This window comes from Jaculus jaculus, chromosome 17 (assembly GCF_020740685.1).
Source record: "Jaculus jaculus isolate mJacJac1 chromosome 17, mJacJac1.mat.Y.cur, whole genome shotgun sequence".
Lineage (NCBI taxonomy): Eukaryota > Metazoa > Chordata > Mammalia > Rodentia > Dipodidae > Jaculus > Jaculus jaculus.
Window position 1 is genome coordinate 51045783 of NC_059118.1, and position 26075 is coordinate 51071857.

The 26075-nt window shown below is 41.3% G+C and overlaps 1 protein-coding gene across 5 annotated transcripts in view; it reads right to left on the reverse strand.

Annotated features, from left to right (window-relative positions):
* The window catches only part of Rnf144b (ring finger protein 144B), a 236769-nt gene that overhangs the window by 86524 nt on the left and 124170 nt on the right, over window positions 1–26075 (reverse strand). For 2 of the 5 annotated variants that reach the window (XM_045136410.1, XM_004668388.2), the window contains exons 1-2: window positions 14302–14558; window positions 842–1032 (exon numbers count right to left, since the gene is read on the reverse strand). In XM_045136410.1, the coding sequence (XP_044992345.1) occupies window positions 842–1006 (165 nt within the window). In that variant the 5' untranslated portion in view covers window positions 1007–1032; window positions 14302–14558. Of the gene's footprint in view, window positions 1–841; window positions 1033–1432; window positions 1578–2134; window positions 2219–14301; window positions 14559–26075 lie in introns of those variants that run through there. The other 3 variants (XM_045136409.1, XM_045136406.1, XM_045136407.1) reach the window with 2 other exon arrangements.

Genomic DNA, 26075 nt, shown 5'->3' on the forward strand with positions numbered 1-26075 from the left:
AAGCACTAAGCCATCTTCCCAGCTCCCTAATAAACTTCTTAAAGATGATAATTAACTAAAACATGTAGGATGTTTTCTATTTTGTTCCTGAACTAGAACCTGCAGAATGGAAAGAGTCTGCTTATCCAATCAATAATTATACCCACAATCTAAAAACTCAGGAGGGTGAGACAGGGGGATCATGAGCTTGAGGTCACCTGGACTACATAGTGAGTTAAAAGCCAGCTGAAGCTACATGCATACATAGGAAAAACCTGTCTCAAACATTCAAAGGTCAGCAATACACTCAGTGGTAGAACACTTGCCTAATATACACAAGACTCTAGGTGCCATACCGAGCTTTAAAAACCACATATGGGGGCTTGAGAGATGGCTGAGTGGTTAAAGCATTAGTTGCAAAGCCCAAGGACCCAGGTTTGATTCCCCAGTACACATGTAAACCAGATGCACAAGGTGGTGTACATGTCTTGGTTTGTTTACAGAGGCTAGAGGCCCTGGCATGCCCATTCTCTCTCTATCTGCATATATATATATGCATATATATATATATATATATATATACATATTTATTTATTTATCTCTTTCTCTCTCTCAAATAAATAAAGTATTCTTAAAACCACATTTCATATACATATTACACAACTAAACTGGTGGCAAACATTGGATTTACCATTCACGATGCTATGCTATTTGGAAAATGATCCACATGTGGCTTGATTTCCAGAACAGGCTCATATTATAGCAAACCTTGGCTACACAGTATGCCACAGAACTGTATCTAGCACTTCCATAATTTTTCTCTTCAAATTTTCTCACAGTGAAGACATTAAGAAAAACTTACAGCTGTACAAAAGATGCACTGGCATTCCTGGAGTGTGGTCATCTTGTCCAGAGGCTGCTCACACAGGCAGAGTTTGCAAGTGACAAGGGGAGCCAGAGACAGGTCTCCAGGTGTTGGGTTTTCAGCAGTCATAGTGAGATAGTGAAGCCCACCATCTGAGCCCATCAACCAGTCTTCAGCCTCCTCAATCCCTTCAATACAAAAAAGATCCAAAGCAGAAAATATTATATGTATTGACATGGCTGTTGTATAACACACACACACATTGGGAGACTAGCTGAGTAAATCCTCACCCTTAGTGGTTTCTAAAAGTATAGCTAATACATTTCTGAGAACCGTGGGCTGGAGAGCTTGCTATCTTGGCAGTCCTGAAATGTAGGCTGGTCTCACCTCACTGTCTTGCTCATATCATGTAAACCAGTTGTAGGAATCAGAACATCACTGTGGGCAAAGGGTGAGGAATGAGGAGATGTTGGTCAAGGGTATAGGTTTCAGGTGGACACAATGAATACATTTTGGAAATCTATATCTACAGTAATGAAATATTGTGCATTTGGCAATTGCTGAGAGTAGATTTTAAATTATTCTCACCATAGAAAAATTAATAGGCATGCAAGGCGGTGATATGTTAACTATCTTGATTTACTCATTTCATGTATTCAAATAATATATCAAATTATCATCTTGTGCACCATAAATATATACCATTTCTGTTTTCCATTAGATGTTAATAAAGCTGGAAGAGAGAAGATGAAATGACTACTATGAACAAACATACCACTTCAGAGTTCAGCATTAAAACAACAGGTTCAAATCATACAAATAGGGTATCACTCAACAACAACAACAAAAAGTTAATGAATGACCATATGAGCTGCAGATGTAGCTCAGTGGTAGAGTACTTGCCTAGCATGTGGGTTTCATCCCCAGCACTGGTTTAAAAAAAAAAAAAAAAAGAATTACCAGATGATTCAACAGTTGTTCTTCTGGGCATATGTGCTCTAAAGAACTAAAATCAGAGTCCTGAAGAGATACTTGTAAGTCTATGCCCACCACAGCATTATTCATAACAAGCCAAAGGGAAAAACTACCAAATGATCATCAAAAAAATCAACAAACGGGGCTGAGGAGATGGCTCAATGGGTGTGTTTGCTCTGTAAGCATAAGGGCCTAAGAGGACTTATCTGCCCAACTTGGATTCCTAAGCACCCACGTAAAATGCTTGAAGTGGCCACACATGTCTGCAACTCCAGTCTTGCAAGGGTCTGAGAGAGGAAAATTGCTGGGACTCACCAACAGAAAGCAGCAGCTCTGGATCAGTGAGAAATTGTCTCAAGGAATTATACAGATGAAGGATAGAGGAAAACACCTGATGTTCTCCTCTGGCTTCCACATACATGTTTATGGGGCACACACATTTATGCACATATGTGCATCCACCACACATATATCATGTCACACACCATTCTAAACACAAAGAAAACGTCATTTTTAAAAAGATGGACAAAAATGTAACATTTACATACAATGAAATATTCAGCCTCAGAAATAAAATTCTGACATGTTATTATATGAATGGACCTTGGAGACATTATGCAAAGTGAAAGAAGCCACATAGAAAATGCCAAATACCGTATGATTCCACTGACATTAAAGTACCTATTGTACAAACAAAAGTTAGACTAGAGTTAATGAAGGACTGGTAGGAAGAAGAAATGAAGGGACAGTGGTGATGACTGTACTACACAGTAAATACATTTAATGCCACCAAGTTGTGCATCTAAACTGACAGATGGCAAGTTTTATGCTTTGTGGATTTTTATCACAACTGGAAACACTTAAAGTGTCAGAATTCACTGTGTGCCTACATATACACTAAACACTATTCCATTTGCTCTTTTGCAACCATGATGATTGTTTGCTCAATAGCTCAACTGCACTGACACATGCATCCATCTGCCAGTGTCTCAGAGCTTTATGGCAGAGAACAGCACTGCCTCTAAGGTGGATATGAGACAAAGGAATGAGTTGGGAAAATAAAGAGGAGAGAAATGTGATCCATAAGTACACCTGTCTTTATGATCCCTCAAGTTGTGCAGAAATAAAATGTGTCTCTACTCTTGGCAAGACTATGGGCAGAGATCTTTGTACAGAAAAATAAAAATCACAATCAAAGTCCTTCCCCTAGACTGTTTCTGACTCAGAACCTTTATCTTTGGATGAAGTGAAGCAATTGAGAAAATAGTCTTCCTGTATATTTTATGGTCACTTTTTCATGTTAGAAATTTCATGTTCTGATTAAATGTAAATAAAATGATAAGTCTTATAAATACATAATGCCAACAGAAATAACTGCAAATACTTTTCCCACTAAAATAACCAGTCCCATTTTACCCAAGTATGTGGCAGTTGCTACCTCAATCCACAATGATATAAATTCTCAAAACGCCATGTGTTGCTTAATAGGCAAACATTCTCAGAAATGTGTCATTAGATGATCCTAGTGTGTGAACATGATTAAGTATACTTATATTAACCTACATATCAGAACTTAATACATTCCTATCCTTGCACTATATATATGTGTATATATGTGTGTGTGTGTGTGTGTGTGTGTGTGTGTGTGGTATAGGTACATGAATGTTATCTATGTATAGCTACATATGTACAAATGGATACATATATATATCTTTTTCCCAAGCCTATGAGCAATAAAACAACAGAAGATTATATCAAGGACAAATGAAAATAATGCAACCAAGAGATGCACTAAACACAAGATTGTGAGGCTGCTACCAACCCAACAGACTGTGTTACAAAAAAAAACAAAACAAAACAAAAAAACACCAGCTTGTCAAAAGTATACACTAACATGCCAATAGCAGCATAGCCTAGTATAGTAAATGGATGAACCGTTAACACACTCACTAATTATCATTAATCAATAATTATCCACTGTACATAATTGTGTATATAATAGGCAATGCTATAGATTTATTTACACCAGTGTCACACAGACATATGCGTGATGTGTTAAGTTACAATATTATGATAGTTATGATGTCACTAAGCAACAAAAGAAACTTAACTCCATTAAAATCTTGTAAGACCATCATCTGATATGTGGTGCCTCACTGATGGAAACATCAGGGTGAGATGCATGAGCCATATATATACTAAAACAAGAAGGAAAGAACATGTGTATTGTATTAGATGGTTTATCAACCAGGTAATCTAAGTAGTAATAGATTGTTTCAAAATAAATTTAAATGATTAACTTCCAATATGGAGGACATGCTACCTCTTGGCAAAGGCCAAATAAGGGACAAAACGCATTGTTCTTATTCCATTAACTGTGAAGGAGCTCCCACGTAAGAGCAAACTAAAGTGATATCAATGTGCACATCAAGTTCAGGAATTTGTAATTTCAGACTTCCCTTTAGAGCAAAAAAAAAAAAAAAAAAAAAAAAAAAAGAAAGAAAGAAAGAAAGAAAGAAAGAAAGAAAGAAAGAAAGAAAAGAATGATGTCACTTCTTCTTCCCAATTTGTGCTTAGACAATGATCACTGGTTTATCTCTTCAAGACTCCCAAGTTCATAGTTCACACAGTCCCACTAACTTCTTCCCAACTGCTGTCTCCTTATCTAAATGCAGCCAACATATGCTTCCTTAGCAGCAGAAGTGAGAACTATCACAACCCAGATCCACCACTCCACATCCCAAATGTCAATGATGCTTCAGAGCCAGTTGGAGTTTGGGCATGGTGGGACATATCTTTAATTTCAGAACTTGAAAGGCAGGACCTTGAATTCAAAGCCAGCCTGGGCTATAAGAAAGACAAAGTCAAAAAAAATGGGACTGGAGAGATGGCTCAGCAGTTAAGGCACTTGCCTGGAAAACCTAATGACCCAGGTTTGATTCCCAAGTACCCACATAAAGCCAGATGCACAGAATGGCACATGCATGTGGAGTTCATTTGCAGTAGCTAGAGTTCCTGGCATTTTCTCCCTGGTGCACGCACTCGCTCGCGCTCTCTCTCTCTTCCATCTCTCTTTAAAAACTGATTTGAAGATGCTATTTGAACAGGCAATACTGTTCACCCTTCTTCCAAGCTGGTTACTGATCAAGACAGGAACATATTTCTCATGATCTCACCTGGTACTGTTTTTGATTTTTTAGAAGACGACATTACATGGGGCAAATTTTTAATGTACTTTTGAAAACCTAAACATAATTGTGTATCTCTTAGAAGGTATTTGCATTAAGTTATTTTTCCATTGCTGTGTCCAAATACCTATCAAGAAGCAACTTAAGGAAGGGAGGGTTTATTTTAGCCTACAGTTCAAGGTTACAGTGATCATAATGGGGAGGCATGAGGGCAGGAAACTGAAGTAGCTGTCACATACAGTCCACAGTGTGGAAGCAGGGAGTGATGAGCGCTCCTGCTCAACTAGCTTTCTCCATCTTATGCAGCTGGTACCTCTGTCCATGGAATGGTGCCACCCACATTTGGAATGGGTTCTTCCATTTCAATTAACCTAATCTAGAAAATCCATCACAGACATTCCCAGAGATTTGTTTCCATGGTGATTTTAAATCCTGTCAAGTTGACAACCAGAAATTAACCACCACAGTATTTCTAAGAAATGGAAATAGTTTTGGAGGTAGAACTAAAAATTGTGTTAAATAAGAACTACTGAAATCTAAGTATGTCTCCTGTCATATGTAAGGTTTTACTCTGTAGTTTATGAGTTACATGCCTATAACTGTGAACACAAGGTTATTAAAATGAAAAAAATAAAAGTAAATATTTTTATAATATAAAATCCTTTTACATAATAGAGACCCACTTTGTTTTAAACAAAAACAGATCTATAAGCTTTCCAACATACAATAACACGAACTCGCCAAAATGACAGATTGTTTGTTGTAGAGCAGGGTGCCACTCAGGCTCCTCTGAACTCATAGCCCAAGCAGCCTCACTCACTGTTGGCCTCTTGAGGGATGGGATCAAAGGTTTTGAACTATTGCACATTTTTAATTAATAGACTTTTATAAAAAATACAAGTCTACCCAACTCCCACTGTACAAGAGAGATTACAAAGACTGGCACTTGAAGAGGAGGGAGACCCAGGGCCCAAACAGCCTCTCGAGCACCATCCTAGAAGCCTAAGGCACACCAACCACAGACTGAAAAACAGCCTGTAGGTTCTTACTCTGGAAAAAATCAGCAATGAATGTTTTAAAAAAAAATGAACAACACAGAGCAGGCACTTCATTTAAAAAAGCATATTAAACAAGAACTCCTTTCACCATTGATTCACTGGAAATCAAACTTTTAGCAGTCAACGGGGAATCCTGCCCTGAACCCTCTGCTGGATCTCCCCACACCAGAGATGGCGCAAATTGCTGCAGAGTTTCCTAGTTTCTGGATTTGTGTCTAAAGGTTCATCATTCTTTAGTACATGAGACCAATGGCAGAACCTCAGCCTCCACCTTCACTACCAGGCAAATGGCATGAAAGTTGGTGAGGGGTGGTTTGGGTACAAGAAGACTCTCCCAGTTCCTCCCATTTCTCTCACTAGCCAGCACAGGACACTCAGCCCCTCGCCCCTCCGAGTTTCAAGATAAGTCTTCCTTCAAGAGAGATGCCAATCACTTCTGGTGGCTTGCTGGCTTGCATAGCTTGTTCTGCCTCATACCTCACATTTTTATCTAAGATAAGAAAATGACTTTAATTAGCCACCTTGCCTCTTGGTTTTAGAAGGTAACAATTATTATGACCTTTATGGCTATTACAGGTGTAACTGCTTCTCACTGTGTCTAGAACCCCCTGGGGAAAGAACACTGGAAGAGGATATAAAGGCACATTGGGAAGAAGAGAACTCTGGCAGCTGCTTCAGGTTTCAGCTCTCAAAGGCTGGTGGCAGTTTCCATTTGCTAACACACACCTAGCCCTCTAGCAGGACAGACTGGCCAGACCATGAGAGGAAGGAAGGCCTCTTCACACCATCTGATTTTGCACTGACTTCCCAGGAGAAGAGACCAGCAGTTCTCCCTACTCCAAGAGGATCTCTTGCACAACAAAATGTTCATTCCATGAAAAGCAAGTGCTAACTAATGAGAAAGGACAGAAAAGTCACTTTTCCCTCATGTGCTTTCATTTGACTTGCCAGAGAAAGGACTACTTTAGGAGCTAGGCTGGGAGCACAGAATGTATAAGGGATTTTCATATTCTGCTGGAGGCCTGAAAAAGCAATCTGCTCCAAAAGAGCTGAGGGTGAGAGCCAACATTCAGAGTATTTTTAACTAATGCAGTTTCTGCCTGTGACCACCAGGAATCAAAACAGTTATCCCTTGCACACACAACCAAAAAAGATAAACTAGTTGGAAAGAATAACATGTTGTTAGGATGCCTAGTTAGATATTTGGGAACTTTTACATCATCCAGAAAATAAAACAGAACCTAAACCCTTAACTGGATAACTGGATGAAATACAACTACCAAGACTAATGGAAACAGCCAGCAAAATGAATCAAGTGGAAATTGTTGGGGTACCAGAGTAAAACACATGGCATGGGAGGAAATGAGCAGAAGGAAGACTTTGGTAGGATGAGCACTGTGAAGGTGAGGCTGAAGGGCTGTCTTGAGTCCTACAGACATTCTCAGGATGGTCGAAAGTGCCAGCAATCTGACAGTTCTGTCTCTGCCTTGTTCAGAAAGCTCTCCCAATACCAGCTACAAAGAATACTCCAGGCCCCAGCTTCTGCTCAACACAATATCCATGAGACATTGGTTCTAGGACCCTTCTCAGATACCGAAATCCATAGATGTTCAATTCCCTTACATAAAGTGGCACAGTATTGCACATAATCAAAGCATGTGCTCTGGGATACCCTAGATAATCTCTAGATTGCTTACAGTGTCTAATATAATGAAAAGCTATTGTAGCTGTAATACAGCACTGACTAGGGACAATTACAGGGGAAAATACCTGTGTAAGATCAGTACAGGTACAACGTTTTTTCTGAATATTTTGATCCCCGGTTGAATACATAGACTTCGAACCTGTAGATATAAAGAACTGATTGTATTATGTTGACCTTTGCACTTCTGTACAACGGAGTTGTTTATTTAGCTACTGATTCATGTTCTTACCAGAATCTATTGGTGACTCCAATGGTACTGGGTGACACTAGGGAAGTACTGAACACCACCAGCCACTGTCCATTTGCTGAAGCTCCCACTCTAAGTACAGTCTGGAAGGAGGGAAGACCTGACTCTGGGACCAGGAGCAAGAGCAGTAGGAAAGGCCAGAAGATGCTGAATGATACAAGCACTTGTGCCCTGACTCTTCAGGGACACGATGAACTAGCGCACATCAGAAACAGTTCTAGTATGTGTCCTACGACAGCAAGAACAAGTGGAACACAGGCAGCCATACTACTAGTCAGAGAAATGCAATTACTCAAGAATAGTCATATCTATGTGATTGATCACTTTTTAAAAGAATAGTGCTTAAGGCCCATGAGCACAGGTATCACACATAGTCATTATTTTAGTAACTACATAAATAAGAAGATCCCCACTGGCATAAGCAAACCTAAGAAACACGTAGTTCTCAGATGTGATGGGGGCAAATGTTCACTTCTGCAGCCTCTGTGAGGGAAGTATCAGTGTTGGAAAACATGTTGTCCCTGTGTCCCATGTGGAAAGACTTCTGTTCTCTCCACTATCTCACAGCTTCGCTCAGAGAAATAAAGAGATAAAAAGAAAGCATCTAAGTATATAATTCCTTGTCTTAAAGTTTTCATCTCAACAAATTTCAAGGTGAGAAATAAGATAAGGACTTTGTGGCTTTCAGACCATTATCTTCTAAAAATGGAACTGATATGCAAATTCAGTCATGCATCACCTTGGGGAGACTTCCTCATTGTGTTCACTTCACTGACCTAGTATGACACAGCACAGGTCAATCACTGAATGGGGTCCTCTTGATGTAGGAAGAGACATGGTGAGCACAAGATGAGGGAGACTGCTGTCTGTGACACCTGGATAATGTCTCACAGAAAATGTTTTTCTTTTTAATGCAGAGTACTGCTACAGTATCAAATAACAATAAAAGTATAACATACGCAGTAACATAGTTGTATGCTATCATTATGACAAACTGTATATACATGTGTGTACTATACTTTGTTCATGGACAGTACAGTAAGTGTGTTTATACCAGCACTATCACAAACACATGGGAAATACACTGCACTACAAATGAGCTCAACATCACTAGGAAATGGGAATTTTTTGTTTCCATTATAGTCTATGAGACTACCATCATTGCATGGCTCTCCACTGACTGAAACATCCTTATACAGAGCATGCTGGTAACCCTGCCAACTCTTGTGGGTGGAAAAGACAAGCATTCTACTAGTAAGGGGGAGCATCTTCAGCATTAGCAAGAACTGCTTTCTAAACAATCCCTTTGATGATTAAAATGAGGTGATGATAGGCGGGGGAGATGAGATTGCTCAGCAATAAAAGTGCTTGTTTATAAAGCATGATGGCCCGGGGTTCAATTCCCCAGTGCCTATGTAAAACCAGATGCACTAAGTGGCATATGCTTCTGGAGTTTATTTGTAGTGGCAGGGGACCCTGCTGATTTCTGTATCTGTCTCTGTCTCTCTCTCTGTCTCTCTCTCTCTCTCTCTCTCTTTCTTCTCTCTTTAATAAACAAATAAAAGATAAAATTAGGTGATGAATAAAGTCCATGAAACTATCTTAATGAGATTTAGTTTTTAAATGTTCCCATGCCCAAGGTTTCTACTGGAAGGGATCTACAACACGGCAAGAAAGCACATCCGGATGACATGCTTGAGCATTTGCAAAGTGTTGTTCCCTTTTCTGAAAGGCATGATTCCTTTTTCTTGTTCTCATTCCATGTGCTTATGAACTTCATGATAAGAACTATGAGGTGGGAATCCATTCTAGCTTTCCCCACAATAAAAACTTACCAAAGAAGGTGGGAGTGGATCAGAGACTAACAGCTCAATATTTTTGGCATTTATGCCAATTGTTCCTTTACCATGGTAGTTGCCTCCTCACCACCACCACTGTGCCCTGCCCACTCTTTTGTAATCAGTGGTTTTCTTGCCTCCCTCAATTATTCAGCCAGCCCCACTGGATAATTTTCTCCCGCTTGCTGGCATCACAACAAAGCTAAGAAGAAGGAAGGAGTGCTACTGACAGGCAGGCTGGACAATGATGTAATTACCCAATCATGGAAAAATGCTACTTCAAAAAGCCCCACAGAACAAGACTCAGGTTAACTTCTTGGGTCCAGATACTACCTGGAAACCGAAGCTTTAAGCATAACTACCAAAATCAGAAATTTTCTCCAAATGAATAAAATCATAGGTGATTAATATTCTCTCCTGTAAAAGTTAAAAATAAAACTTTTGATTAGAAACAAACTTAAACCTAGTAGCTTGGAAGAGACGTCTGCTCCCTATCATGCTGAGCTCCCTATCATGCTGAGCAAGGTTCAGGGTGTGTAGTTTTTGTATGTCTTTGCCAACTGAGATTCTTGTGACAGGAATCTATAATGCAGGAAACAAGTCAACCACAGAGAACCAAATCCCACACCGGCGAGGGTGTAAAGGCTGTAAAGTCTAGTCCCTGCTTACTCAGGAAAACTAGCTCAGGAGTGGTCATCAGATGGTTTCAGATATAATCTTAACGCTGCGGTTTTAGTGTTCCAGCCACAAGTCTGTGAAAGGAAGAATGAGTTACCTTATTGTGTTCTCAAGATAAAGGGCAAGATGACTAAGGGTTTGAACTCATGACTTCAGAGGAATTAGAAAGCAATGATGTATGCCTATCAAAATATGTTTTATGTGTGCATTTGTATGTTACATGTGTGCCATTATGTGTGATGTATGCAAACACTAGAGGAGAACATGAGGTGTCTTCCTTGATCGCTCTTCAGCCTACTTCCTTGCGACAAAGTCTTTCTGAACCTGGAGTTGCCAGTTTTGCAAGCACCAGTGATCCTCTAGCCTCTGCTCCCACAGGATTGGGGTTGCAGAGGTGTGTAGTCATGCCCAGATGTTTACAAGGGTGGTGGGGATTTGAACTCAAGAGGTTTCAGGCCCTCTCTGGCCCTCATGCTTGCATGGCAAGTGCTCTTACCTACCAAGCCATCTCCTAAAATATGGTCTTAACAATCCAACAAGCCATGAAATCAGAAGTACCCCAAGTATGAGTAAGAGGTGTGCATTTCACAATGTGCTTTCCACCCAAGAAAGGGGTCCATTCACAGGTGAGGAGTTTCTCATCCCATGTCGCAGAAGAACCAGTCACTTTTACTCTCTGTAATGTGTAGTTTTCTGGTTTTGTTTTTTTTAAAAAACATGGATGTTTTTACTTTATTTACTTCTTCTTCTTATTATTATTATTAGAGCGGGCAAGAGAGAGACAAAGAGGAGAGAGAGAGTTGGCACACCAGGACCTCAGCCACTGCAACTGAATTCCAGACGCATGTGCCACCTAGTGGGCATGTGTGACCCTGTGCTTACCTCACCTTTGTGTGTCTGGCTAACGTGGGATCTGGAGAGTAGAATATGGGTCCTTGGGCTTCGCAAGCAAGCACCTTAACTGCTAATCCACCTCTTCAGCCCAGTTTTCTGTTCTTAGTAACTACTCAAGTATAATGCAAATACCAAAATTAATTTTAAAAAATATTAATCCAAGATCTCCCATATACAATTCCACCTAAAGGTGAAGGACAAATTAAAAATAAAACATTAAAGCCTGGTATTGTGGCTCACACATGAATTCATGGCCAGCCTGGGCTACATAGTGAGTTTCACATCAGCTTTGTCTACATTAGGACCCTGCCTCAAAGACTAAGATAAAATAAAACATTTAAAATAAATCGTCAGGGCTGGATACCAAACTCCAGGAAATAATAAAGGTCTGGTTCTCACCTGCATCCACTTATATTAATGCAAAAGCTAAAAGTTAGTATCTAGGGAGCATCTATATGCCGAAGTAGAAATCATTAGAAGAGGGCTGGAGAGATGGCTTAGTAGTTAAGGCATTTGCCTGCAAAGCCAAAGAACCCAGGTTCAATTCCCCAGGACCCACGTAAGACAGATGCACAAGGTGGCACATGCACCTGGAGTTTGTTTACAGTGGCTGAAGGCATGTCCATTCTCTCTCTCTCTCTGCTTCTTTCTAGTTCTCTCTCAAATAAATAAAATAAAATTTAAATTAAAGCAAAAGAAATCACTAGAAGAAATGTCTCCATACTGCAGGGCAATAGCTATGGATGTCCCCTCCCCTAAGTGCAAAGCTTGACCTGTGGCATAGCTTGGCCCCTTTCCCACATCCAAGATAGTCAGTTGCACAAAACAGAATCAGCCTTCCAAATGGTTCAGACTTTGCTCTGGATACTGCATGATTCCTGACCTCTGCCTCAAGCCGGGGATACCAAACTCCAAGAATTTCTCTCAACAGGGATATAATGCCATGTCCTGGGTGGAGGGAACAAAGAAGCCAGAATAAGCAGAAACACTTCAGGAATGAACATATGCACACAAATAATTTTAAGCAGCTAGATATTGAAACAACTTCTCCAGTCAGAAATTTCAAATATACTTTCTCTGATTGAAAGTATCCACACTGTTGAAAAGAAAGATGTTTTCCAAGAAGTTAAATATTCTTGCTAGGTAGATAAAATAAACTTTTTCTCTGCTAGACAGGACATTTTTTTTCTTAGCTACAAAAACCTGGTTCATAACATGATACCCCAAGCCCTAATTATTTGAAAAAGATATGTCTTAAACTGACCTATTTTAGAAACCTGGATGCCTTTAAAATTGCCTGTGAACTAAGACCATTCATGAGAATGGAGCTTCTGAATGCTGAGAATGTTCAGGGCTCAGCACAAAGATATTTGGCATCAGTGATTGTAAATATTTGTAAAACTCTGGGTAAATGGACAGTGTTTGACCACACTCAAGCCTTCTAGCACAGTAGTACAGGAGTGAGTTGTCTAGGGTGATTGGTCTGGGGGATTTGGGGTCAAGTTTTTTGTTTGTTTTAAATAAAAAGCCAAACAACCCAATTCTGCTACTTGCCATCTTTTTCACATTCACTACACATGCTTACCTCGCAATATTTCACCCAACTAGACAGTAACTTAGTGCTTCTGAGACACAGGGTTCTATCCCTCCAACCTCGCATTTTTCCAGGTTGATGCCACAACACTAGCCAGAGGTGTAAGGGCGGGAGCTGGGTGAAAGAAATCACCGCCTTGCCCTTCCTAACGCAATGATCTCCAAGTGGCATTTTCTCCAGCTAGCTTCAGAAGCAGTTGAGGGCCTGCTAGCTGTGAAAAGGACTGAGGTTTACAATGGACAAGGGCAAGAGGAGGAAAGAGCCTGAGAGCAGCCCCACGTGAAAGGCCAAGAGGCTCACTTCAGTGAGAGCTGCAACAGATCGCTTATTAGCTTATTAGCCAGCAACTCAGCTAAGACTGGCTGGGCTCCTTCTGCCTCTTACCCACACCCTAAAAACTGAGTCATCCCAAAGTTCATTTATTTTGCTTCTGGGCAGAGACACCCCTAATCTACTGCTCTTAAATATTGAATACATTATACTTTGGTTCCTACCTCTCAGTGCTCAAATAAACAGAAATGAGGACACTGATTGATAGTCCTACTGGGGTCTCTTGGGCTCGTGTTTTGATAAGATACCTGGGGCACGGAGTAAAAAAATTAACAGTCCATAGTGGAAACATGGAAAAAGAGAACAGAGTACTCTCAGAAACTGGAACTGCAAGAAGTGTATGTAATCAGAAGATTTGCAGCAGAAACCCTGAGACCTATCAGAAAAAGGGGCCCTTGAAGGGGTCAGCAAAAGATAACTTGCCCCCTGGTGAAACAAGAATCCGTTTCCTTTTAATGTCAACTTGAGAACAGGATCAGAGTCTCCCTCTCTGTTATCAGTAATTACCTGATAAAATAATAACCATAATGTATAGCCAAGATTCCACGGTTAGCTTAACGCCTTATTCATAGCTATGTGAGCCAACATACTGCTTTGCACTTCCAACCAAGACAAGGTACACAGACACCCGAGATCACGCCAACTCCGAGTCCCCCTTTAGGACACTGGAAGAATGGGTCTACTCTTCAATTCTATGATACATTCTCTAGAGGTCGTTTTACCACAAATGAAACTAATTTCCTTTTACCTTTACAAAGGCGTCTATTTTTAAAAGTTAACAGGTGTTTAAGGCACTCCGTGCACGCCATGTGGTTCGGTATGGCTTAAGCCCTGGAAGTAGAGCCCCGCGCAAAGCCGCGGTGGGTGTCACCGTGAGCCTTCACTCCCGGAGCCGCACTCCCGGCTCGCTCGCTGGCACCGCCTGCAGCCGGCAAGGCTGCCGGACCTACCTGGCTGGCGAGGGGAGCTTCGGGAGGCGTCTCACCCGCGGGTCGGGCGCACACCAGCCGGAGCTCGTGCCCCAGGGAGGAGGAGGAGGAGGAAGGGGCGCTCTCTCATCCTCGCCCTTTCCCTCTATGCTCCGCGGCTGACAGCTCCACACTTCTGCAGGGTTGTCAGCGGACTCCACGCCCAGAGCCTCGGCTGGGGAGGAGGAGGAGGAGTCCCTTTCCGCCTCCCCGCCTTGACCGGCAGCTGAGACGCCCGGACCTGGCCGAGCGGGCGTGGGTCGCAGCTCGCCAGCAGCCGCGTTTATTTATACAGGAAGCTCGGGCGCCGCACTTCCTACTCCCCATCTGGGCCGCACTCCAGCTGCAGGTGACGGCCTTAGCCCTGGGGGAGCCCAGCGGGCCGAGACCCCGCGCGCTGCCGGGACCGGCCGGGGGCGCAGCAGCAGCCCTCCGCCCTTGGCGCGCAGACCACGGCGTTCTCCTGGCCCTCAGCGCTCGCCGCTTCTCTGCACGTACCGGCTCTGGCCACCTTTCTTCTTCTCCTTCCCCAGCTCCCTTCCACTTCTGCCAGCCCTGACCTGCATTCCCACGTCACCAAAAGTCGGCTTTTACAGAAACCCTCGCCTTGCGCACAGCTCATCGAAACCACTATGTACCTGATCTGACCTTTCGTGACTCTGGATAAAATTAGAATGTAGTCAAATGAAGTCAAGAATACTCTTAGTTTGCCATACCTTGTGGGTCTTTGGGAAACAAAGACTTACAGGGAATCCTGATTTCCCTAGGAACACTGTCAGCAAATTATGTGAAAAACACAAAATAACTTAATTAGTTCTGCTCTCAGTTAAAGGAAACCCAAGTCAGATAAGCCAGAACCAGGATTTGGTTTGGCATGACTTGCTCACTGCAAAACTGTGGGCACTTAAATTTATATGATGTCTATAATAGATTGCACACCTCCTCACTTATCATACCCCCAAAGGTCACAATTATAGAAACCTGTTGAATGTTACAGCTTAAAAAGATCCCTCCTCAACGGGGCGTGGTGGTGCATGCCTTTAATCCCAATCTCGCACTCAGGAGGCAGAGGTGGGAAGTTCGCCATGAGTTCAAGGTCACCCTGAGACTACACAGTGAATTCAAATCAGCCTGAGCTAGAGTGAAACTCTACCTCGAAAAAAAAAATCCCTCCTGTGACACTAGAATTTCTTCGTTCTCTCAACAGCCTCCCACTCTGGCAACCATTGTCAGGAATGCGCTTCCTCAAAGGAAAGGGCTCGCCAGTCCCTTGTGGAACTGATATGTGAGTTCAGTACTAACAGCAGTGGGCAAGTTTCCAAAGGACACAAGCAATCTACTTCTCCACTCAGGCCAAAGCCAACCTCTAGGTCAAAGCCAAGGGCCAGGAACACAGTGTATCTACCTATGTGTGCGATGCTGGGACAGGAAGAAGCACCAGACCACTGGAGGAAGAGAAGGGGAGAGGGACAGGACAGATAATACAGTAAGACAGTACACCTTGTAAGGACTCAAAATCATATAATCAATGGGCATTTGAACTTGCAAAGTCCTTCTCAGCTATCTTAACCCAAACACCTAAGCTTAAATATGATGTCCAGAAAGATTTAAGTGCTTGGCTCAGCCCAGACCCAAACTGAAACAAGACCCCAATCTGTATCATGTGAGAAAGATGTATGTTAACGAAAATCATAGGAAGAACGTCTATGTATGGGGAGATAGCTCAGTTGGATGGCTCAATCCCAGTAGACATTCCAGGAATGAGTGCGCCTCTTGGTAATCTCAGCTCTGGGAAGGTGGAGACAGGGCCTCACTGGAAATACAATCTAATCTAATTGGTGAATTTCAGGCCAAGGAGAGACCCTGTCTCAAAAAAGGTGAACAGGAGCTGGAGAGATGGCTCAGCAGTTAAAGGGGCTTGCTTGCAAAGCCTGACAGTCTTGGTTCAATTCCCCTGTACACACATAAAACCATATGCACAAAGTGGCATATGCGTCTGTAGTTTGTTTGCAGTGACAGGAGGCCCTGGCACAGTCAGTCTGTGTCTCTCTCTATCTCTCCTTGCAAATAAATAAATAAGAATATTATTTTTTAAAAGTTGGACAGCATTCGTGAGGAATAATACCTAAGGTTGACATCTTCTAGCTTCCATATGTATACACACATACAAATCCATTCATACACGTGCCTGTAACACACCACACAGATGCATGAACAAAGAATATTTAACATCAAATTCAGCAGGAGCTTAGAAACTGGGATAATCTACCTCTTGGGATAGTAACTGTTATTGAAGGACAAGAAAGAGGAAGAATAAACACAAAACCTATGCAAGTGTAGTTTGATCATTAGTGTTGACACAAATCTTCCCAGCCTTAAACCAAACTGCAACAGAGTCCACTTTTAACAACGCACTTAAAGTTACCATTTCTTATTGGCATGGTAAGGAAAGAAGCCACTGCCAATATGGATGCAAAGTAGGTTAAGCAATAATCACACTGCCTTTTGTTACAATGTCTTGTATACTTTACTAATAACACCACAGATTAGGTTCAGTCATAAATTTATAAACACTGCAGTCAAAATTTAATAAGGCTAAATATGCATGATGAATGCTATAGTAATATGCAAAAAAAACCAAGTCCACAATGTGAGTGAATATTCATTCCCTTGAGTATTTATTGATCTCTCAGAAAAGCTGCTAAAGGCTAGGAAGAAAAGGTTAGGTCAGATGGTCTCTATCTTCAAAGGCCTCTCAATCCAGGGTAACAGACAAGCAAAGCAATTAGAGAATACCTCAGTGGGCAATATGACAGACTTGGGCAGTGTGCACTGTGTGGGAGTGCAGAGAGGAAGATCTAACTCAAGGAAGAAGGGTGGTGACAGGCATCAAAGAAGGCACGGGGTGACTTTAATCTGGGTCTTGAAGTAGTTTAGTAGAAAAGGTGGTGACAAGACTTGAGTGAGCCAGGCAGAGGGAATGGCTAGCAAGAAAGCTTAGACATGGGATTTTCAGGGAAAGCTTTTCATAACACAGACAGAGCCAGCGCAATCAGAACAGAATGCCTAAACCAATGAAGTTCCTGTTTTGGCGAGGAATGAAACAAATGGAGAGAGACTTCAGAAAAAATAGCCTATGAGCTACTGCATCTAGTTAGAGGTGGGGGATAAGAGGGAAAGAAGAGTCCAGCCACTGGTGCCGCTGAGAATGGGAATGTAGAAGAGAAAGTGGAAAGGAAATGGGTGAATATTTGGCTTCAGTCGTGCAGAATTTTGCATGCCTCTGGGCATACTGCAAGCATTTTTAGTGGGTCCTCAAGAGAGATGTCTGAGGAGACAGCCATTTGGGAACTGCATTCATTTAAGCATGACCATGGACAAAATTACCAAAAATGTCCCAGAAAAAGTAGTGTGCTATAGAAGGAAGCAGGAGTTTTTGACCAATACAAACTACCACCTACTTCTTTAACATAACACTGTCTTTTCATCTATAAAATTTGGCCTTTGCAACTAAAAATAACAAAATAAGGATGACATAGATCAGATAGGTTGCTGGTCAAGTAGTGAAGGGCCTGGTAGGACAGAAACTCCTGCACTATGCAAGACTTAGGAAATAGAACAATGAATGTTCACTCCTGATATAACATATTGCACAATTTATCCATCTACATACAGTGATATTCATTAGGAAGGGAAGAGGGCCCAGGTGTGGCAGGGCACACACCTTTAATCCCAACATTCAGGAGGCTGAGGTAGGAAGATCACTGTGAGTTTGAGGCCAGCCTGAGACTACATAGTGAATTCTAGGTTATCTGGGCCACAGCCAAACTGTACCTCCAAAAAAAAAATGGTGGCAGGGGGAGAGGAAAAGGAAGATAAAAGAAAGGGGTTAAGAAAAAAACTCAGGGCTAGAGAGATGGCTCAGCTGTTAACTTCCTGCATAAGCATGATTGCCTGAGGGGGCCTAAGACCACCAAGTTTGAATCTCCAGATCCCACACAAACAGCTGGGCATGGCCATGCATGCCAGTAAACCCAGTCCTGCAGGGGAAGAGAGACAGAGGTTCATCAGAGCCACACTAGCTCCAGATCAGTAAATAAGAATGGCTCAAAACAAAGACTAAGTAGAAGAACAATGGAGCAGGATACCAGATGTTCCACTCCAGCCAACGCATGCAAGTTGTATAGGGGGCTGCACACATACCAAATTACACATACCACATGACACACATACACACAAATAGAACACTGGTATCTCAGAATGAGAAGTAAACTTCTTTTCATGTTCTTTTTAAAATTTATTTATTTTTATTAACAATTTCTATGATTGTAAAGAATATCTCGATAATACCCTTCCTCCACCCACTTTCCCTTTGAAACTCCACTCTCCATCATATCCCCTCCCCCTCTCAATCAGTCTCTCTTTTATTTTGAAGTCATGATCTTTTCCTCCTATTATGATGATTATATGTAGATAGTATCAGACATTGTGAAGTCATGGATATCCAGGCCATTTTGTGTCTGGGGGGAGCACATTATAAGGAGTCCTGCCCTTCCTTTGGCTCTTACATTCTTTCCGTCACCTCTTCTGCAATAGACCCTGAGCCTTGGAAGGTGTGATAAGAGATATTGCAGTGCTGAGCACTCCTGCCCCTTTTTTCTAGCACCATGATGCTTTCTGAGTCATCCCAAGGTCACTGCCATTTGAAAAGAGAAGGTTCTCTACCAGAAGTGAGAGCAGCATTAACATATGGGTATGAACATTAAGAGAAGTGCTTACTCGGCAGTTTGATAAGCATAGTATATACATTTAGCCAAACAGCAACAGACATTATACTCCTAGGGCTCATGACTATCCCTGTTTTAAGTTTTCAGTACCAGGGTTATATTCTTTTCCATGGAGCAGGCCTCCAGTCCAATTAGCGGGCAGTTGGTTTTTACCATGACAGGTGTGCCACTATTGCACCTGTTGGTTCATTTGGCCTGGCTGGCAAAATTTAAGACTTGTAGTATCCACTGTTGAATATCTTCACTGGTGATTTCTCTCTCCCATTGAACTGCATGCAGAATGGCTTCTTCCAGCTTTCTGTCAGCTGGTCTACCCATAGGAGGTTATCAACTCTGTTCCAGCAGGATTTCTCAGTGACCTTGCAGCCCAAGTATGTGGATTCTTCAGCAATAGGGTCTTATCATCTATTCCTGGTGGGAAACCAAGGGCCTCAGCAATGGCCTGTAATGTTTAGGGGGCATCAGGAACCTCCCTGGCCAACAACTCACTGGAAGGTATCCCATTCTTGGCACTGAAAAATTTCTAGCAACAATCTATAACTCCTGAGTGTTCCATTGTCCAAAAAAGTAGGCTTGCATATGATTTATTTATATCCTCTTAGATTTTGATTAGCCCTCACTCTGCCTTTCCTTTATTCAATCTCTTCCCCAGACCTCACTTGGGCCTTTTCAACCCCAGTTATTGATTCTTCTACTTACATATATACAATGGTATTGTATATAGGCAAACTTTAGATATTACAAACTGAAAAGTGTTTTTATCTTTCTGAGAGAGAACATATATTGTTCATTAGGGGTTCTAATCATGTTGACCATCATCATGATAATTATTTCTTAATCTGAATTCTTCCTAAGATCTTCCTAAGGAAAGAGTATAAAAGAATCTTGACATTAATGGTAATGAAAATTATACTAGCTCATAGTATAATCATACATATAAAAACAAAACCAAATTAAATCCAAAGCATATAAAAGGTCACATGACTATACTCCCAATCCTCAGGAGCCTGAGGCAAGGGTATTGTAGCAAGTTTGAAGGCAGCCTGGGCTACAAAGAGAGTTTAAGGCCAGCCTGGATTACATAATAAGACACTGTCTAAACATAAATTAAAAAAGTAAAATAAAAAGTAAAATTAAAGAAAGTTTTCCCAGCATATAAAACAAAAATACTAAATATAGTTATTAGACTCTATGTATGTATGATACTTAATAATAATAATACATACATACATTATATAATAGACATTTATTATAAAAAGCATTATATCTGGGCTGGAGAGAGCAGTTAAGAAGCTTCCTGTGAAACCTAAGGACCCAGCTTTGATTCCCTAGAGGTCACATAAGCTATATGCACAAGGTGATGTGTGTGCACAGATGGCGCACACATCTAGAGTTTGTTTTCAGTGGCTAAGTCCCGGATGTGCCAATTCTCTCTTTCTGTCTCTCATAAGAAAAGAAAAGAAAGAAAGCATTGTATCTGCATAGAAGGCTTAATAAGTAGAATTTCTTTGAAAAGTACCCTGCAGTTAATATAAACACAAAAAATCTTATTTGATCTTAACAAAGAATGAAATTATGGCATTTGCAGTAAATTTCACTGAGAGATGTTTCTAGAGAAAGAAGCCAGAGACAGGCAGATGCTCTACGTTCTTTTTTGTATGTTGAAGCTAAAAATCAATCGACCTGAAAGTACAGTAATGACAAGTAAAGGTAGAGAAGAGTATGTATTAGAGAAAGTAGAGAGAGGTTGGATTTGACCACTGTCTGTGATATATATGTACAGAAATACCACAATGAACCCATTAATATATAGAGTTAACATGTGTTCAAGAAGAGGTTTCTAAAGAAGTTCTGTGACTGAACATGTCACTCAGTGGTAAAGTGCTTGCTTAGCATGCACAAATTCCTGGGTTTGAACCCCAGCACTACCAACAGAGAGAGAAGAGAGAGCACCCTACATTCCAATACTAATCTACAAAGAAAAAAAATCAAGTGCTAGTGATGATGGCATGTCATTCCCAGCACTTGGGAGGTAGAGATAGGAAGAAGTCTGGAAGTTCAAAACCAGCTTGGCCTGTATAGTGAGTTCCAATCCAGCCAGACATATATAGTAAGACCCTGTCACAAAAAGAAAATAAACCCACTGTGGTGGGAGTTCAAACCTGTACAACCACCATGGAAAGCAGTATGGAGACTCCAGAAAAGGATGAAAATAGATCTATCATTTGATCCAGGTATACCACTCCTGAGCATATAACCTAAAGAATCCATTCTTTATTACAGAGATACTTGCTAACCATGTTTGTTGCTGCTTTATTCCCAATAGCTATGAATTAGAATCTGCCCAGATGCCCATCAACTGATAAACAGAAGATGTAGTAACTATACACAATAGGATTCTACACAATGATAAATAAAAATTAAATTTAAAAAATTGCATGAAAATGGATAGAATTGAAGAAAATCATAAAACTAGAATGAGACCATAAGAGATAAGAAATGGAGAGGAGGAGTTATTTGACAAATTATGGGAAGGACAAATTATGGGGGGATGAGGAGCTTGAAGGTGTAGGGGGTACAGAGGGTAGAGAAGGAACTGCACAAAAGTTAAAACAACATGAATCAGTTCCATAGAAACCTTCATTCTGGGGTTGGAAAGATGGATTAATGGTTAAACATTTTACTACAAAGCCTAAGGACCCAGGTTCAACCCATGTAAACCAGATGTACAAGGTTGCACATGTATCTGGACCCTATTGGTCACAGAATATCAGAATATCATGCAAAAGGCAAACTAGCTCCCTCCTGGCTAGCCCCTCATAGTGCTGGAAAGCTGTATGGGAGCTTCTGGAGAACAGTCACCAACAGAATAAACAGGGGACACTATATACTACAAAGCAACCAGCCAGACAAGAAGCACACACCTGTGCAGTAGTGACACACAGCCTCTGCAGGTAACCAACTGTTCTCTGATTGAGGCCTACTCATTCTGGGAGAATTCATACCTGGTACTAGAAACCAAGTCAGAATCCCATGGTCAGGAATCTCATAGACATCAGAGAGAAGCCCCCACTGCTCTCTAGAGAACAAGTGTGACCTTGTACTTCAAAAATCTCTCAAATAACTTTTCATAACCCAAGCTGCTCTCACTCTTGGTTGGAGAATCTGTTTTATTTTACAGATGTCAGAGAAAGTAGAGGAGAACCAAGATCCATCAATAAGGCAAGAAGAAAGCTAACTGCCTATCAAAAGATGCGCTACCTCTACCACATCTTCCAGGGCTAAGGAGAAATTGCAGAGGAAGCTGCAATATGAATACTGCTCTTACTGATAGCCTGACAACCAGTTCCAGGGTGATGGTGACAAGACATGGTGATCAATCAAAACCTATCAAAGCAGAAATCCAGAGGCTACAGAGAACTCAACACTAAATCAAACTTCCAACAGGCCTGCCATGGCTCAGGGAACATTAGAGAAGAGGGGTCAAAAAGACTGTAAGAGCCACAGAGAAGGTAGGAATACCCTGAGGCACAGACTACCACCCGCTATGCCATAAGAACTGACCAAGGCCTTGATGACCCCACCAAGTAGACCATAACCCACTGAGGAGGACCCCCGGGGTAATGGGAGCAGGGACAAGGGGATAAAAGAGTATAACCTGATATTATATAAAATAAAAAGTAAGGGCTAGAGAGATGGCTTATCAGTTAAAGCCTAAGAATGCTTGTTTGAATCTCCAGGTCCCATGTATAGCCAGATGCAAGTGTGCAATGTCGCACATGCACACAAGATGCACATGCATCTGGAATTCATTCGCAGTGGCTGAAAGGCCCTGGCACACCATCTATCTGGTTCTTTCTCCCTCTCTCTCTCTCTCTCAAAAATAAAAATAAATAAATAGAATAGAATAATTGAACTTTGTCTCTCTTATACCCTACCAGTTTACCTTTAGGAAGAAAAAAATACTTAATGAAAAAAATAAAAACCAGGAAAAAAAAAGATTGCTAGTAAGATAGACCTTTCCCAGAAAAACCTGACTACCTATTAGTAACAGCACTGAACTGGCCAGTTTATTCCCCACCCAATTCATAAAAGACCCCAGTCTGGGTCTCCAGGTGGGCTTTCCCATCTTCTGACAGTCCCAGTCCTACAGGAGCTTTGTATTCCTTCACTCTCTTCAGCTTTCTCTTGAGCTCTATGAACCCCACCTCTATAGTGATCTCTTTAAACTTAAGAAAAGGACTGGAGAGATGACTTAGTGGTTAAGGTGGTTCCTGTGATGCCTAAGGACCCAGGTTTGATTCCCCAGAACCCACTAAGCCAGACAAACAGGTGGCATATGCATCTGGAGTTTATTTTCAGTGTCTGGAGGCCTTGGTATGCCCATTCTCTTCTCTCTTTCTCTCTCTCCCATAAATAAATTAAAATTTATAAAAATAATGAGTAAATTCATCAGAAGGGATGAATCATTGTATATTAATATGTAATAATAATAAAAATATTGATAATTTTTTAAAAAGAAAAATCAAGATTCATTCTTTTTAAAAATGTTTTATTTATTTATGGGAGAGAGAGAAAGAGCAGAGAGAGAGAGAGAGAGAGAGAGAGAGAGAGAGAGAGAGAATGGTACACCAGGGCCTCTAGCCACTGCAAACAAACTCCAGACACAGGCACCCTCTTGTGCATCTGGCTTACATGGGTCTTGGAGAATCAAATCGGGATCCTTTGGCTTTGCAAGCTGATGCCCTAACCACTAAGCCATCTCTCCAGCCCCACAATTCATTCTTGAAACTACCCTTTTTCTCAGTCTTAGAATATAAGTCAGCAACAGAAATGAATGCTCTAATTAGACCCTGTGGTGAAAACAGTGTTTAACGGTTCATTCATCAAAAAGAAGAAAAGGACTGAGAAACAAGCTTCTTCAATAGGTGTGGTTCTCTCTCTACACAGAGTTTGTCATTTCTCATTTCCAAACAGCTGAAACCTATTTGCATTTTCTCCTGAATCCAAGGAGGTTCATCTTACTCACTCTTTCAACATGCACTGAGGACACTGAGTATAGAATTAGGAGTCAGATGTCATACAAAAATAAGACTATTCCAAAATGATATCATGGGTATTTTGCTAGAAATACATTCACATGGCAAGCAAACAAGGACATAAGACTGCATGGAAAGTCAGATATTGTTTCTACATTTTGAGAGTGATGGAGCCACACAGCCTCAGACGGGCTAGACTCACGTGGCTAAGGTTTTCATGTCACATACAAAAGAAGAATAAAGGAGTGCAGTCAAGGAGGTGAGGAGGGTAAAAGCAGACTTTATAACAGAAAATGTGGGAAAAGAGATCGGGAGGGTTCACCAAAAGAAAGAGGGAGTTGGTGGATTCAACTGGTAGAGTTGAGGCTTGGTTTGAACAACTTCCAAAGAAAAGAAAAATTTATGCTTTTTGAGTTAAAACTAAGAGAAATAGGCAAGCTCAGCAGAGAGTGCCCAGGAGCAGCTTCTTGGGGGTAGAGTATATTATCTTATTAAGGGAATAACTATTCCTCCCATCTTTTTAGCTAGTCTATAGGTGAGGAGTGGTCACTTAACCAGGTGAGTGATTGACAGGCTCCAAGCAGGACCAGAAGTGCTCCTTCCCTTTTGAATGCTACCAGGGAAATAGGAGGTGGGGTCCTTTCCTCAGAGGACTCTAACTCTAACATCTGCCTACCTACAACAATATGACCCAGAAGCCATCATCTAGTTACTGCAGGCTTGACAGCACAGGTTTGCAAAGTTTCACATGTGTCATTTTGGTTCTATTTCATACAAGTATCTTACCCCACAGAACAAGTCTGTGCATGACTGCACCCTGACAAGAAAATCCTGACATGAGTAATCTCACACTGTTGTTGCGCCACACAAAAGCAGTAACAGTTCAGGATAGAGAGCTGAAAGAGAGAGCAAGACTCTAGCGAACTCACACATCCAAGATTCTAACATAATATCCCCAGCAAGCTAGGCTTATGAGAGAAATGAGAAAATGAAGTTCAAGCACCTAAACTCCAGAAAAATGACTTTGCACTAGACCTGAATTGATTCTCCACCGGCCAATCAGATGCAATGGTCTTGAGATTCTCCACACTTGCAAAATTTGGGTTAAGCCTTCTGCCAATATTGCCACTTTCTCCAAATTCCTAAACAACAACAAAATCCTGGAAAAATGCCACCTGTAAGTGGTGACACACACCTGGATTCCCAGCACTTAGGAGACTGAAAAAGGAGGATTTTAAGTTCCAGACCAGTCTGAGCTACACAGTGTGGTGTCTTAAAAAAAATCAAGAAAAAGAAGCTCAAACAATGTTTCTATAGCCATGACCCCATGTAGTATAAAAACTGCTTTATAGGAAATAAGCTGTGCATCCATAGGAAGAGAGATACAAAATATTCACTGAATTAACAGTCAAAATAAGGCAGAGGGTGTAGCTCAGACACAGAGCATGTACATAGCACTAATGCAGTCCTGGGCTCAATCCATAGCACCAAATCTTGGCACATGAAAACATGAATCAAAATATTTCTTGGTTTAACAGATGGGGAACTTCATTCTTTGTAGTAAAACTCTACTCAGCCAGCATCAAATTACTCATATACACAGGCATATCATACTTGTTAGTTTTCCATAGGACTCTCTTTTGAAAAGGCCCTTAAAAACGTAAGCATCTCTCTGATGCAGATAATGATACTGGTCTTTCTCCAGCTTTTCCTTTTTCCTGCAATTCATTCCCTTTCTCACATAGTTCAATCACTAAGTCCCCACTGACAACCGAATTTACCAAATGGAGCTAACAAGCACTACCATCATCAAGCATTCAAAGACACCAAACAAAAGAAGCTAGAATTGGAGGGAGAGTCTCCTGGGCAGGGAATGCAGACAGAAGGTCTCAGTGGAGAGTCTCTCCTGTATCCTGCAGAAGACAAAAGC